We start from the raw sequence: 16,668 nt of genomic DNA on the forward strand, positions 1-16,668 counted from the left end.
TCCAGATCATGTTAAAAGATCCTTTGTTACTTTGTTAGTCATAGAATGTGAAATCCAATGCCAGATGTATAATTATATATACATTATATATCTGTGTGTATACAGGGTATCTAGTATACCCCATATACAAGTATACAAGTATAATTGGGGCATCTAGACTGAATTTCTTCTTTCCAGAACAGCACTGTCCAATAGAATCTTCAGTGATGATGTGGCTACTAAGCATTTGAAATGTGGATAGTGAGACTGAGGAAAAGAATTTTTTATTTTACTTAATTATAATTAATTTAAATTTAAAAACCACCTGGGGAGAGTGTATTGGGCAGCACCGCTCCAGAAGATGTGTCTCCCCTGGCTGGCCACGGCTGAGGACGAGGGTCTTTCCAGCACCTCTACTTGCGCTATCATTCTCTTCTCTGAAACTTTCAACATTTACCTCCTAGGGACATATATTAAGTGTTGATAAATGGACTCTTATCGTATCCTTTTTCCATGAACAATTGGCCTTTTTAGGAACTTGAAATCTTTTTAAAATATAACCAGATGCTGACTATTTTTTAGGCAATTATGTAAAATTGATTTTCTGACATAGTTAACCTGAGAAAATTTGACTGAAGAGAGTAATAAATTAATGCTTTATTCATTTCTGTCTCATGTTACATATACGAAATATAAGCAAATAAGGAATTACATTATTTGAAAATCAGCAATTTGTTGTTATGAATGATGTTTCTTCAAGCCAATGCTTTTAACAACAACCAGTGAGAGGACACTGCATGTCTCTTAATAAAATAAAGCAAAATAACGATTTTCAAAACTTATACACTTAAGAGTCTCCCTTTCATCAACCAGTAGTCAGACTTAATAATCAAAGATTTCAACTATCGCTGACAATACTGATCAACTTGAATAGAAAATACTAGTCAATCCTAAAGATAGTTAGCTGCTACCTCTAAGAATTTGCCTTCAATACTGTTGCAGTTCTTCAAGGAAAAGAAAAAAAAATTCCTATTCTTGTCCATTCACACAAATCTTTCCGTGAGCACTACTGTTTGGGGACGAGGGGTTGGCGGGCAGGAGCCCTGAATGTTGACGGAACAGCCAGGATGTCAGGTGAAGATAGAGTGCTGTGCCCTCTCTAACCAGCTGAAGACTCGGCATGATTGTTTTCTTACAAATAATACCTGTGGGTGTTGAAACTGCTCAGGAAATCTATCAAACACACTCTTCCACTTTGCTGCTGTAACTCTATAAAATTTATTCTCATTTCAAAAGAGTCATAGGCAATAATACCTATAGGTGGTTGAGTAATTTAAAGAAAATTTGTCAGGTCTACTTTCACTTACTTTACCAGAACAATTCCATACTTATTCGGAGGTTTTAAAATGCAACATTTTCTACTCAGTATGATTAAAAATTTTTAAATTAGAGCTCTTCATCTAGTTAAAGAGTTGTCATAAATATAAGTAGAGATAATATAATATTAGGATGTTTGAGGATAAAACTTTGACCAGAAAAGGAAAATAAATTGTTACAATCATTTCCATTTTTTAAAATTATGAAAGTTATCCTCACATAAACGTATGAGAACAGAAAATACCTAAACAGTATATTAGGAAAAAACTCATTACTAATATATTAATGCCAAATTATTTGTTCTCAAGGAAATCGGAAGGCCTAGGTCTACAAATTTATAAAAACTATCTATACAAATTGAAAATAGATAAATGGAGGAACAGAAGTAATAACCTTCGCAGATTAGTTAACTTTCCCTATTAAGTCACCTGTATCCTATTAAGTTTCCTTTATATTATCATAAAACTCTTAATGCAGATTTTTAAAAATTTTCTTTGACACAATTGGCATTTTCAGTCACAAATTCAGAGGGAGAAAGAGCTCAATAATGCTTAATTTAAAATGTATTTTTCATATTAGTTTATTCAAAAAATATAAAATTAAATAGTCTTTTAATCAAGAAAAATAAAGTGATAACTAATACTTTTTAAAGTGTTGATTTAAAGATGAAGACATATTCTTAGACAATCCTCAAATGGAACTTACTCTTCATTAAAATGTTCATAATCACATAAGCAGGAAAGTCTATCTTTCTATATATTTATTTTAAAATACCATTTTTAAAGTAAGTTGGCTCTTATTTTTTGAAAGAGTATTTAATATAATATTTAAAAAGATAATATTTTTAGTTGAAAAGTATCCAACTGAGATGTCAATAAAGCTCTCTGTTTTTATATAACTGAATTATTATGCCAAAAAAAAGGAAAATTTTTAAGTCTAATTTTTTTCCAAAATGAGTTATTTAATAGTTTTCACAGTAAAAAGTTCAATTTTGAGCCAGAGATACATATTTGACATTTGGTAGTACAATTCTAAGAGAATTAGAGAAAAATACAGATTTTAAAATTTTTCTGCTGACCTAAATGGCTTTATTACAAGTCAAATGAAATGTTCCATTAAGATAAATGTGTCATGGATAAATGATGGAAAATAAACAGTATTTCAATATTATTTCTTGTTTTATCTCATTGTCATTTTTCCCCCTCTGTAATAATTACCTATGCACAAACTCTAGATGGCAACATTGCACTTACTGTACTTTCAAGAAAACTGTCACAGTCGGTCCTCACATATCCTCTTTATCAACATTTTATGTGCCACGGATCTATAGCCTCTTATTATAAGTGTAATGAAGCAGAAGTTATTGAAGCATTTTATTGATTGCTCAGATCACAAGTTTACTGCCATACTGAATTGGCACCTTACTCGCTGAAGCAAACTGCTGACACCTTTTTTAAAAAGTGACAACTACATCTATTTCATGACCAGAAATCCATTTTCATCTCTATCAAGACAAGAATGCAATTTTCACTTCATTTAACTGATGTTAGGCCTGCTCAAAGCATGACACTTAGAAAAAGACACAAGTTTAAGGTTCTTAAAATACTTCAAGTAACTAGAATGCAGCTTGGTTTCAGGAAAAAAAAATCCAACAATCACTCACATCTACAAACAACCTAATATTCTAAAAAATTATCTATCAGAGCTTTTAGAAGCAGTTTTCATTTTGAAACATCTGCAACACTATTTTAATGCTTTTAAGAGTAAGTTACGTTTATATATTATAGATTTTGTTCCAAGGTTTCAAAGGACATCAAGAAGTTCAAAGCTGAAATATTTTGAAATATTGACCCAGGAAGGCAAAAATCAAGAAAACAGCCCAATTTTTAATGTATATACAGATGGAGATCTAATGTACAGTAGATGACTATAGTTAACAGTACTGTATTATATACTTGAGAGTTGATAAGAGAGAGTAGATCTTGAATGTTCTCGTCACAAAAAAGAAATGGTAATTACCGTGAGGCAATGGAGGTGTTAACTAACCCTACTATAGTAATCATTTAGCAATATATAAGTGTTTCAAATCATCATCACTTTGTACACCTTGTTATACATCAATTATATCTCAAAAAAGCTGGAAAAAAATGTAGCTGGCAAACTAAAAAAAAAGTATATATAGAAAATGAAATAGGAATAGTTATTCCTTCAGTAATTTAGGACTAATAAATGATTTTGATTGACCTAAGACACAAGAACCAAAAAGACAAACTTTCAACACTTCTTTCATAGGAAATTAAAATACTAAGATTCTTTTAAAAATGTTTTTTGCAATAAATAAATTCTGTCAGCACTAAATGTAATTCAGCATATTTTGAACTGAATCTATTCTGAATAGAATTATATTATTATTATTGGTTTGATATCTAAGTACCAAACTTATTGCAAGTGCGGGTAAAGTGAACCAACATTAACTTATGAAATTTTTTAAATAAAATCTAAGTGCTTTGGTAGAGGTTAGTTTAATGTGATAACAAAATTCATTTCAGTTTTAAACTGCAAAACCAATATATGCTGAAGTTGGATGATCATTTCCTCATCTAATTATATGCCCACTAAATAAAATTACAGTTCAGTTCCAATTTAAAAACTGAAACCTAATTTTTGAAATAGAAATTTAGTATCTAAGATTTTTAAACCCAATGCATCAAACATGAAACATTTAGAAATAGCATCTAATAGCATTTGAAAAAGTACTTTCCTTAAATTAATAAACAAAAAGGACCATATACACACAAAAAAATTTAAATCACTCAGGTAGAAAATTATAGTTTTCAACAAACTTTAGTAAGTAATGATCTATTACAAATAGCCCACATATATATTTCCAGATTAAAATTACAGAAATAAAACATTTCCCTGCAGCTTCAGACATAAAGAGAAGTTGTCAGTTTTTTTCAACACACTGCTGAAGTTTAAAAAATGCTGCCAGATTTTAAGAAATATTTGAGGGTGTTTTTCTGTTTCATTTTTTTTAAGTAAGCAAGCAAGCTAAAATTTAATTTCAAAGTTGATCATTTCTTTCCAAAGTGCTGAAAATTAGGAGTAGAATTAAAAATTCCTTCAAATGTTTTCATGTCTTAACCACCACGGGGACTATGACCTTCTTCATAATTCACATGGTGGTTAAGACATGAGGGTTAGACGCTCGTTTCCTTTGTTTCTCTCTGAGTTTCAGAAACGACCGTGCAATCTATAACAACTGCCAAGCTACACTGTGAACCACTTTCAGTGATTAAAACTGTACGTTTATGAGCTCTTTTAAAAACCCTATCTTAGAAGAGTGCAATGCATTCATTACATAAAACTCCAGGAATTTTGTTGGTTGGGGGAAAATAATTCAAAAGAGTATCAAAATTGAGAAGACATTTCCAGAAATAAATGTTTCCCCAAAATTCCATTTGTACTTAAGATCAGCCGTTCTGAAGCGTTATTTACATGGCCTCCTGGCACAGTTCCACGGACTTTTACGCGTCTCTACAGTGCTTCTGAGCAGACTGACATACATTTTGTGTACTAACAGCAACTGAAAGCTCTATGTAGGATCATAAATAAAGAAGATCATGTTTAAAAATCACTAATATCATTTTAAAAGGTAGTGCAGTCTTGTGTTTTGGCCTCTGTTTAGTTGTGTTAGGCCCATGAATGACAGCTTCCCTGCTTGAAGCACACAGAAAGCACAGCCTTCCTCATTCACTGACAGGACTGTGGCCTTTTCACACGTTCCTTCCACAGCAGTGTTTGTCCCCAAACACTGGAACTCGACACAATGGCATTCCTGCTCCAACACCCCCACCAACAGCACCAAGACACAACGAGAATGCTAATGAGACAGAACAGCCATCGCTGAAAGTGTTAACTGCATTTCATAGGAGCACGTTTATGCCACTTCAAAGATTACCAATTAAACAGATTCTGCTTAGCTCTGAGGAATTTCTAAGACGTTTCCACTTTTAAGGAAATAAATGTGATAAATGTAAGACTAAGTGACTTTATGCTGTCCTAAATATAATATCTCATTTTATATACACGAATCAGTATATATTGAAGACCACACTAATGTAGTGGGCTTAATTCAGTTGCATGCTATAATAGCCACGTTAAAGTTAAAAACTGAGAAATGAATAAGTTCATAACATAAAACCAGTAGTTCTGACTTTTCTTTTAAAGCTATATTATTACAATTTATTTAAAAGAAATTTCCTTTGGGAATTCCAAAACATCAATTTAAAGTCTATAATCTTTTGACAGAATCCCAGCAAAACAATATCATTGTTTTTATGTATGATCTCAGAAGTAGAATAAATGGAAATGATATCAAGAGTTCATATAATCCTATAATTTATAAGCTTAGATTTGTTAAGGGAACAGGAATCATCTATCTCCATTTTACCTATCTACTGATTCCTTAACACAATCCTATATAAAACCAAATAAAAAAGGCTATCCCTAAGGTCAAACGAAGTAAATGCAGTTCAAATAAAGTTCATGAATGCTAATAGGGATATCTACTAAGAAATCCTTCTCACAAATAAAGCTATTGCCAGTCTTAACACTTAACCACTGATGACCTGATAATGGTACCACTACAGTGACTTTTCCAAACATCGCAAATAATTTTAAATTGTCATGATATAACAATACAAAAGAGACTCAAGAATACATATAAATGAGCATATCTAAAAGAAACAGAAATTTGCATGGAAATGCATAATAGGCAAATTTCCACATCTTTTTCTTCATCTTTATATTTTAAAATAAAACAAAGTATCATATTAAAACTGTTGAGTGCAAGCTTTAAGTTATTACAACTGAGCAAAAGAAAAAAAGTTTAGTTAGGAAAGGCAAAGATCCTAGATTTTTAAATATTCCTAAATTTTGCATAATATTAGAAGTCATAATGTTGATGATATAGACAATTTCAGATGCTCAGACGTCTAGAAATGCTAAAAATGTTAATTTTTGCTCATATTTACATTTAATATTTATTTTAATAAAATGTATTTTTCATCAATTTTGAGTCATAAAGTTAAAATCAAAGCAGTAATTCTTAAAGCATTTTCTTCTCTCACAATACACAGAACTCTTTTCAATCTAGTCCAACTCTTTACATCTATTAAAATTTTAAACGTTTAGGACAATGGAAGAAAAAAACATGCCATAACTACTTTCCAAGCTGTTTCTTATCTCTAACACCCTCATTTTTCATAAAACTTACTAAGTTTTTGTTAGATTTGACTTAAACAGTAGTGTTCCGGCATTGGAAAACAGTCTCACATTTTCTTTAACATTAAATAATTTTAAACCGTCTAATAAGTGGAATCAAACCATTTAATACCAAATGATTGCAATTAAATTGGTCATAATCCAGTTTATAATATCATTATATATTAAAGGTTAAATAATATTTCAGTTAAAATAGTTTAATCTAAATACAATAAAGTATATTTTACACCAGTTTTTATATATGATATCAACTTAATAAAGATTAAAAATGTTTGGATTTTTATTTTTTCATATTTATTATTATAAATAGCCTTATATATGTTAATTATTAATTACATTTCTGAATCCACTGAAACTAATTAACTAATCAAACCAATCACATTTTGAGAATAAAAGTTTCTCACGGGAAGCTGTTTCTTGTTAGTTCTGGATACCTTAGTCCAAGAATTCATTGCAGTCAACACAGGTTGTTCTTTTCCAAAGCAGACAGCAGGAGGCGCTGTGTGTACACTAGGACTGAGTCTCATTCCCACTTCCCCGCCCCCTGCACTCAGAGAATAACAGCACGATGCTTTCAAAATACTCGTGTTCCAGCAGCCGGTGGCCTGAGAAAGTGAGCCCAGTTCCAGACTGGAGCCTCCCAGTTAGAAAGGCAAAACCCAGCCCTTCTTTAACGTGGTAAAACGTATGCTTAAGACCAAGTGGGAAGAGGGTTCTAAAAATGTGGCAAGTCCATTCTTATTTTATAAATGGCATCGAACCGTCTGCTTTACAACGTGAACTCTGCTTTTAGATGGTCAGTCCCTATAAATAGCTATAAAAATATCAGAGTCTTTACACGCACACAATCACAAGTATGGAATGGATACTTAGAAATTAAAGGACAAAATCTAGTTTAACCTGATTCAAAAACATTAATCCTATTTCTATTCTTTCCTGAAACATGCAAGTTAAATAAGCATAAATGAAGTAAGTTACTCTTGACGTGAAGTTAATTCACAATTTAATTTCCCAAAATATAACTGGTTATATTTTAGCCCAACTTCTAAATTAGCAATTCTGATTTCATATTGAAAAATAAAATAAAATAAAAAAGAAGGCTGAAACTTTAAACCTTCAAATGCCTTAGGAGCTACTCATTTTCTTATTTAAAGTAACTGTCTATAGATTTCTACATAAGGAGTTGCCTTCCCTTTGCACAGTATGCAGCAAGAAAAGACGAGACATATGACATCCTATACCAAAAGACAGACACATCAGCCCCATTCCTGTTGGCTTTGAGATTACAGAAGAAGCATTTTGGCTTCCTAACGGGCACTGAGCTCACAAAATACGTATCGCAGTTCTTTTATGACACGATGCCAACCATTGTCTCTAAACAACCAAGTATATTTTAAAACATATAATAAAGCAGTTTTTAAAGAGGGATGACTCACCTGCTTATAATATTTTTCTGCAGACTTTAATCGTTGGTACAAGGCCAAAAGAACTCCTTGAAGGTACATCTTAGCTCCTGAGGGGCTGAAACCTTCTCCCTTAGAGACCCAAACTGGTCCCCGCAAAGGTGTGATGGAATTTTGCAGGCATTTATCAAGCAGAGGAACTATGCGAGAAAATAAGAGAAAATAAATTCTTTTGACCCAACTGAAATACACTGCCTGGAACACAGCCTCAATACCAGAGCTAACTCTTAACATCTATTATTTATATCTGACCTGGGTTAAGTCTTACAGAGGCATTACTAGTGGCCACCATGAAGGATGTATTTATATTGAGACACCCCCCATGCAAGACTCATAAGCTCTGTGAGCACACCTGAGTAGTTCTGAAGTGTGCCTAACTAGCTGCACAGAGTGTCATGGTGTGCAGTGATTGCCTTATCTTCTCATTTATCACAGATGAGTTGGAACCAACCTTGCTGAAATCTACTTGCATTGTCCTGATAAAATTGTAAGATCCATGTTGTTTCTGCGTATAGCTTCCCGTAGGGGAGTCTATATACCTAAAACATCACATCTGGAAATTATTCATAAAATATAATCTACACCTTGATATAAGCCATCCTATTTAAGTCTTTTCACTGCCATTGCTTAAATAACCCATAAAACAGTGTGGCAAGGCTGTTTAAAAATAAGGGGGAGAAACTTAAGCAAGCATTTTGTCATGCTCTTTTGTTTTTAAGTTTCTGGGATATAAGCTAGTCAGAGACTCAGGAATGCTATTCCCGTGCACATTTTGCCAACAGATAGAAGATATTTACTTGTGGGCCTGTACCGCAACATCCATATGGACTTGACAGACGTTTATACACTTTTGCAGATGATTAGCTTATAAAGTCTTTCTAGTGTAAAACAGTCAAATAATATGGCAGCTAGCTAACATTTTTCAAGATTTAAGTTCCCTCTGAAATGCCAGAAATAAAGAAATTTTTAAAAATCTTAGGAAGACTGGGGAACCCAGAAAAATGAAAGTATATCATTTTTTTAACTTGGTCTTTACTTAAGTGTGTACATGTGACACAACATAAACATACAAAATAACTATATGGCTTGGCTACCTTATTCTGATACATATTCTTACTAGGAAGGAAATTAAATAGATCACCAGCAAAGAACTGGTTATGTTATGTGTTGCATATTGTATGCAGAGAGGCCCAGCATAGCAATCTGGAAATTGAATTACAATTAGGTTCAGCTGAGCTGCTAAGCAGCTGACTTATGCAAACGGCCTTTGCGACTGGCATTCTGCTGAATTTTGCTCTTAGTAAGAAAGTTATGCATTTTATGGCACAAAGTTCTGCAACTCCCTACCAAAGCACAATTTAAATTCTTTCTAACATAGTCAACACTAAGGAGAATGTTGGAAATAGAGCTTAAGATGTTCTAAGACTTTATAAACAAATTTAAAAGGAAATTATGACCCAATGACTGTTTAGACATCTTTAGATGTGTGCATGAAATTCACTCACCCAGCCTGAGAAATTAATTCCTAAAATTCACATATCAAACCATTTTTATACTCCTAAAGCAACTGCTTTTCTCTACAAGTTTTATCATAAAAAATACCTCAAACTTTTTAAAAATAGATCACATATATTATAAAAGAAATAAAAAGCAAAAGAGAAATAAACTTATTTTTAGAATGATAACTCTTCAATCTTTCAAAAAATGTATACTAATCAATCTTGATCATAATTTTTCCTAAAGAAACCTAGCTTAAGAATCATCGGCGCTTTTAGTTAACTGCTACAACATTCATATATTACTATGTATTGGATTTCAATTTGCAAACTTTTAATTGGTACACTCATTGAACGTAGTATAGCTTTTGAACATGGAAAGGCATTACATATTGAGAAGTAGGTGATAAAGTTGAATGATTTACAATTTAGATTGAATCTTGAATATAAACCTGAGAAAATTTTATCAGATTCTCTAGTCTTACAGCCTTATTCATCTATGGTTGTCACAAAATAATTTCCAAATTCTTTATGTCAGCACAAGGGATTCCAAAGAAGAATTTCATAGATCTTCTAACACAAAACTCTACTTTTTTCATAGTTTGTACCCTCCATAAGAATTTAAGACAAAATACAGCTTAGAAAAAAATATATAGATTGTATCAAAACGCAAGCAGTGTCAGAACTGATGTAGGATGGAAAAAAGCCCCCATGTTCCACATGATTTATATAATTAGGAATACTATGGAAACCAGAAACAGCAAAGCAAAGAAAGCAGTATTCACAAGCAGGTTTTATAAGGGACTTCAGAATCTGCTCTGAACTTGTTGAATAATCTGTTCAGTATTCCAGAATCTCCCTGCTGGAAGCAGGGTCCTCATTATAACCACGAGAGTGCTAATAAAGGTTAGCCTCTGAACTAGGGATTAGAAGGCCCTTTCTTTTTGGAAGCTGCAAACTAGTAACTTTGATGATATTCTTGAAAAGGAAGACAAAGCACACTCCAAGAACAAACAATGTTTCCACTAACTAGGAAGGTACAGAAAACATAAGAAAATGATATGCCTAAGTCTTAGAAAGGAAGTATAAATAAGCTTACTATATTGAAAAAATAAAATTTATGAATCAGTTAGAATTAAAGAACTCTCCATAAAAAAGAAGGCATGGCCTAAAATGATAGTTTTGAAATATAACAGAGTAATTGATTAAAAAAGAAGTCAGTTGACTTTTCAACTCCAACCATAGATTTTAACATGAGTGTGAATTATTTTTTAATACCAAAGAAGACTCATAAGTGGTCTAAATCAATGGTTTTCTCTCTTTTATGTAGAGTTCTCCCTTTCTCTGTTTCTGAAGCTTCTCCTTCAAACTGCTACTCAGAAATATTGCCTCATTCAAGAAGGTAAGCTGGCTCTTACTATCCTATGTTCCTTTAACACTGGTGTGCACAGCCACCCACAGCATATCTTCTTACGTCTGAGGACTTGTTACAGGTCTTCTACCTATTTGCGCCTATTTACATGACTGCAACAAGAACTTTGCTTTTCTGTAATTTCAGTATTTTCATTAAGCAAGTCCTCAATATTTTTATTAGATAAATGGCTTGCAAATTAATCATTCCTCAAATTTATCAATAATGCATAGATCAGTCAAATGTGATCGTTCCATTGGGATCGATTCCACTACTGGGAAGGTAAACTTATATGGATGATAGCTTTTTATCCATTTTGTTTATTCTCAAGTTATGACTATAGGGCAAACTGAAATTAATCCAATAGTTTCAATGGGTTTGGAGTTAAGACTGAGGATGCTGGGTAAATAGATCATGTAACCAAAAGGAGTAACTTCACTGGATAAGAGTTAGTACTGAGCATCATGGGTAAATGGATCACATGGTTAAAAGGAGTAACTATATTAATTTCATAACTATCAACTGGTACTTTTTTCACTCACGCTGTTCTATTTCTGCTGCACTTCTTCCCCCTCTTTTCACCTGTTAATATATTCTTGTCTTTCAAGGCTCACATCAAATGTTAACTCCTCTGGCAAAATATTCCAAGTTATGTAGGCAGAACTAATTGTTCCCTCCTCCATGTTTCCCAGAGCACTGTTTATACTTTTATTTTTCCGTTATCGATTTGTATTAGTCCTTCTCCATTCCCACGTCCATCCTCCAGTAAATCATGAACCCTTTGGGGTTTGAGGACATGGTGTTTCTCAGTTTGGTAAAAGCAGTGCTCGGTAAGGTCTGCTGGATGAGTAAATGGCACTTCGGATATACTGCAGTCTTTTAGGTAGTTTAAGTTTAAGAACCACAAGTCCAACTACACACAATCTCTTAGAATCTGTAACTTTCTATGACCAAATGAAAATCTGATCAAAATTTGATACATAAATATGATATAACAGAATTTTGAAGCACATTTAGGGTATGTACAACTGTTTTATTTTAATTTTCCTTATAAAATTATCTTGAAGACTAAGGAGGAAAATAAATATAAAAAGAAAACAATACAATTTGGCAATGAAGCATTAACTAGCCAGGAGAAGGCCAGAGGTGCGTATTAAAATGTCTTGGAAAATCCTTATGTGCTTCATCCTACCCTGTCATAAATCATGCTACTATGGGGCAAAAAAAAAAAAACACAACACAATAAAACTTAAATAACAGAGCAATAATATTAGATTAAGGTCAAAATAGCTATTTTAAATAATAAAGGTAATTCCCTCTAAGAACTCTCAACACAATGAATTCAAATGCTATTCATAAGAAAATAAACTGTTCAGCCTTCAAGAGAACCTTATATCAAAACCACTCTTTACTGATAAGAAGCTCGAACTTATTTGGATTCATGATGGGAGCAGTACAAGGATTTTTGACAAGGAGCCAAAAATCCCTCTAAAGAGAAATCACAAAGCTAATGAAACTTACCAAGCAGATATAGACTGGAACATCCTGTCAAGTTCTATACCTAGGGAATATAATCTCTCTCCAAAAGCAACATTTTACATTAAAAGACACACTTTGCATCCTGCATTTGACTCTATTAATGGAAAACTAAAAAGAGGATTTTTTAATTAATATATTGTCAAAAAGCACTGGAAATAATCAAAGGCTTTAATAACCTGCTTCCAATTAAAAATTAAAACTCATGCCAATTAAATATCCAGAATCATAATTTACACATGATTGTAATTTTCACATTTCAGTCAGAGTACATGAAACTATGAAAAAAGAGCCCGCCGGAGCATAATTCCCTGTAAAGAAAGTTCTACAGGCTCTGAGGCAGCAAGTTTCAGACCCCAGGCTCAAAAATACTCAGCTATTGTCAGCGAATGTCATTTGGAAATTTCCCACCAATTCAAATGAAATTTACTTTAAAAATGAAGTTGATCTAAAAACTCTTTTTTGGATGAAATAAAGTGAGTTCTTAAAGGAAGCTAAGATTTGACTGCTTCCCACCCAGGAGGGACGCCTACAGGGAGTCCGAGCTAGTGCTAAGGGGGGTGTGTGTGTGTGTGTTAACGCTCCGTACCCAGCTCTAGGTAATGGCTGGAGTTCTCGGTCCCAGAGCAACCAGCAGACGCCACTCAAAAGCATGGTCTGCTGGAAAGAGTGAATGATGGAGAGCATACCGTCTCCTATGTTGCTTGAGTTATATCACTATATTTTTATCCAGACAAAACTAAACTAACAGCTGGGGTGTACTTTTGTTTACATGCTATATGTCAAATCTTATTGTCCCTAAGGTACTTAGGAGAAAAGATTTAGCCGTTATTTTCTTAAATACCGATGCCTACCCAAATTTGGATTTTTCCTCCACTGAGCAAAATGACAGGCACACGGTTGCCATACTTAGAGCAATCTTTCACAGCTGCTTTAGTTTTCGGTGATCCTGTTAAACTGACGGCATGTTGCCGTGGGGTCTACAGTGCTACAACACTGCTGTAAGAGACAGTGATTTGTATGATAGGCTCCAACAGAACAGGGATGCACTGGGGGGAGGAATTTCATAGGTCATATTGTTTTTACCTGAGTAAAATTTCCTCTAGACGTTGTGACCTTTACAGAACACCTGGTTATTTTAATTGCTGAAATGTGGGTGAACGCTGACATGGGGCTTAGCAAGCATGAATCTCAGGAAGTCTCCTCCGCTGTGAAAATGCAGCCTGAGCCCCGTCTTTTCTTAAGCGGCACGAAGCAGCTGTGCATTGAACACGCTGCACACCTTCTGCTTGAGCAAGTGGACCCAAAGGGCGTGAATTGTTAATGCCTTGCTGCTTTGCTTCACGGCTCGTGATTGATCATTTGTAACTATATCTACTCCTTGTTCCATGAAATCAAGTATGGAGTAATGGGTTCATCAGATTTGGGGGTTAAATTGAGAGTGAAGAGGTACTGTGTGTGGAAATAAGAGTTGCCATGTTCAGGGCTGGCCTTGTAACAGCATGGAATCTAAAGGCGATATTCAAAACCACTTCACTCATCATACGCTTACTGATTCTGAATAGGGCCCATTTGCAGGGGACATTTGGTAGTTTTCCAATGGGCTTTATGCCTCTCTCTACTCCACCACCACGCACATCTTTTTTCATACACCCCCAGTGGCACACTGGGAGAACAGGTCAGCATACACAATTCATTTATTTAAATAACTTGGTTCATAGAAGTAGAAATAAGCTGAGATTCTATTATCTGAGTCTTGCCTTCCCCCTCAACAAAAGCAATTGTGTGTGTGTCTTGGAATACAAGTATTTTGTGAACTCAATTTCTTGGGCATCTAAAATATTTGATATTTACTAATAATGTAAAATAATTGAATATCAATTCAATCAAATCAATGTACAACTTTAAGGTTACTTAAAGAAATGTTGAGAACTAACTATATCCAATCTGTTTTTATGCGGGGATGGTCTATACTAATACATAATAATTGAATATGTATGATCTGCTTTGGTAAACTTTAAAGCTCTACACAAAAATTTAAATTATTATCTTAGAGTTAATTTTGGAAAGTACAATGCATGGACCTTAATAAATAAAACCAACAAAAATGAGAAATAAAGGTCTTTAGAAATGTCATTATGTAATTGCTTGCTGTAATAACACTTTTTTTTACATTATTATTTTTTATTTTTATTACTATTCAGAAAAGCTTAACCCAAACGGTGTTAATAAGGCACCAATTAACTTTTGACCCAGTAGGAAAAGATGTAATAGAAAACATAGTAAAACTTTGAAACACAATCAAATATACAAAGCACTCATGTATGTAAGTGACATTCAAAAGCAAGCTAACTGTAAAATGTCTCAAAACTCTACTATTAGGTTGTAAAGTCACAACTAATACAAATTTTTAAAATGTAGCTGGATCCTTTTCCTTTTTCTTTTTCTTTTTTTCTTTCTTTTTTTCAGTCTCAAAAGCAGGAATAATAATACCTAGCACACATATACCTAATTTAGCGAGACCTAGGAGTCAGACAATGTGGGTAAAGTTGTTTTGGTCTCCTCGGATGTAAATGCTAAGTCAACATATTACTTACACTTAAATATTTTATTTATGATGTAAAATATATATATGTCATGAAAAATGTATATTTTAAGTGATAAACTAAAAAGTCTTAATAGTTTCAGCAATTATAATGGAGGGTTTCCTTTTGACATTAATTTCTCCATGCTTGTTTCACAAAAGTAGAATCTTCTATAATTAGCATATTACACATTTTTGTCCACTATTTCATCTGTCTTCTAAAGACTCAGGAGGAAGAAAACCAGTCTGCTGAGTCATGTTCTTTTACATGGAGAGCTTTGTAAAAAAAATGTTTTATAACAGGTAGTAAAAATTAGGTTATTTGTTTTCATTGGCAATTATACTTACTATAATGTTTTTTATAACAGACTTCTAGGATCATGGACAAGTCATTAGAGTCAGAGTAAGATTTTTGGTGTTAGAGTTCAAAGACTGAGAAACAAGAGATATAAAAACCAGAAGCCAGAAAAACAAACTCAAGAAGAGGGAAAGAGCAAGGACTTGTTTACAAAATCATATAAATACTGAAGCACGTTCAGCGCAACAAAACCTCGGGGTGATGATCATGTCTTCATGATTATAAAAGAGAGTCTCTGTTTTAAAGACTTCAAAAGGAAATTTCTGACAGATATTCGAGTCTTGAGCAGATTGGACTGCTTTGTGACTGTTCCTATCACACAACTCTGCATTCCCATATTTAATAAAAGATGACAGTGATCCAATTATCATGGGAGTTCTCCAACTGCCACTAAAAATACTTGTTTTTAATCAAGCCTTAACATAATTCTTAATATTCTCTATAGATCAATAGTAGAAGTATAAACCAGTGATGATTAGCACTTTCTGTTTTTGTCCAAGCAATAAGAGTCGCCTATGTCTGATGCCTGGAGGCACTAGGAGACCCTCGGGGCCATGTCTGAGGAACCCTGGGGCAAAGTCACGGGGACATAGTCCCAAGGAAGGTCTGAAGACTCCTCCTGAGCCACACCTTTCCTACACTAAAGGGCTCTTAACTGGCTGCCTTTGTATATCCCAACATGCTCCAGAGAGGTTTCAGGGCTGATTAATAACCACCAGCGTATGGCGACCCTCTTCAGCCAGAGATGGCAATTTCCACATTTCTTAGAATTTGAGAAATAAAGGTACATGGGAGAGGGACCCCAAGACAAAAGAGAGGCAAATTTACGTAAAGAGGAAATTTTAGCCATCAGTTTGAACTTAATTCCCTGGAAAGTTCTAGAACAGATTATAAAATTAATGGTTTGTGAACTTTTAGAAAAATAAACAGTAATCATTAGGACCGAACATGGGGTAATTTACATATTAAACAAATATTTAATGAGCAGAGAGGGAGACTCTTGATCTCCAACACCAGCATATAACCACTATTTCTTCCAGTGGGAAGCAGGTCCCAATAGACTGTGGCTAGCATCTTTTGTCCTTAAGCCAGGTACTGCTAAATCTGTGTGTTCCTTCCCTGATAAACGAGCATATCTGCAACAACGTACGAGAACGTATAATGTCTACGTCCTCTAT

At 33.7% G+C, this 16,668-nt stretch overlaps 1 protein-coding gene across 1 annotated transcript in view; it reads right to left on the minus strand.

Moving 5' to 3' along the window:
• Positions 1 to 16,668, minus strand: part of DCDC1 (doublecortin domain containing 1) — a 394,249-nt gene that overhangs the window by 312,232 nt on the left and 65,349 nt on the right. The window contains exon 7 of the mRNA XM_058546317.1: positions 8,079 to 8,245. Coding sequence (XP_058402300.1) covers positions 8,079 to 8,245 — 167 coding nt within the window. The remainder of the gene's footprint in view (positions 1 to 8,078; positions 8,246 to 16,668) is intronic.

Source organism: Diceros bicornis, chromosome 7, assembly GCF_020826845.1.
Source record: "Diceros bicornis minor isolate mBicDic1 chromosome 7, mDicBic1.mat.cur, whole genome shotgun sequence".
NCBI classification, from domain to species: domain Eukaryota; kingdom Metazoa; phylum Chordata; class Mammalia; order Perissodactyla; family Rhinocerotidae; genus Diceros; species Diceros bicornis.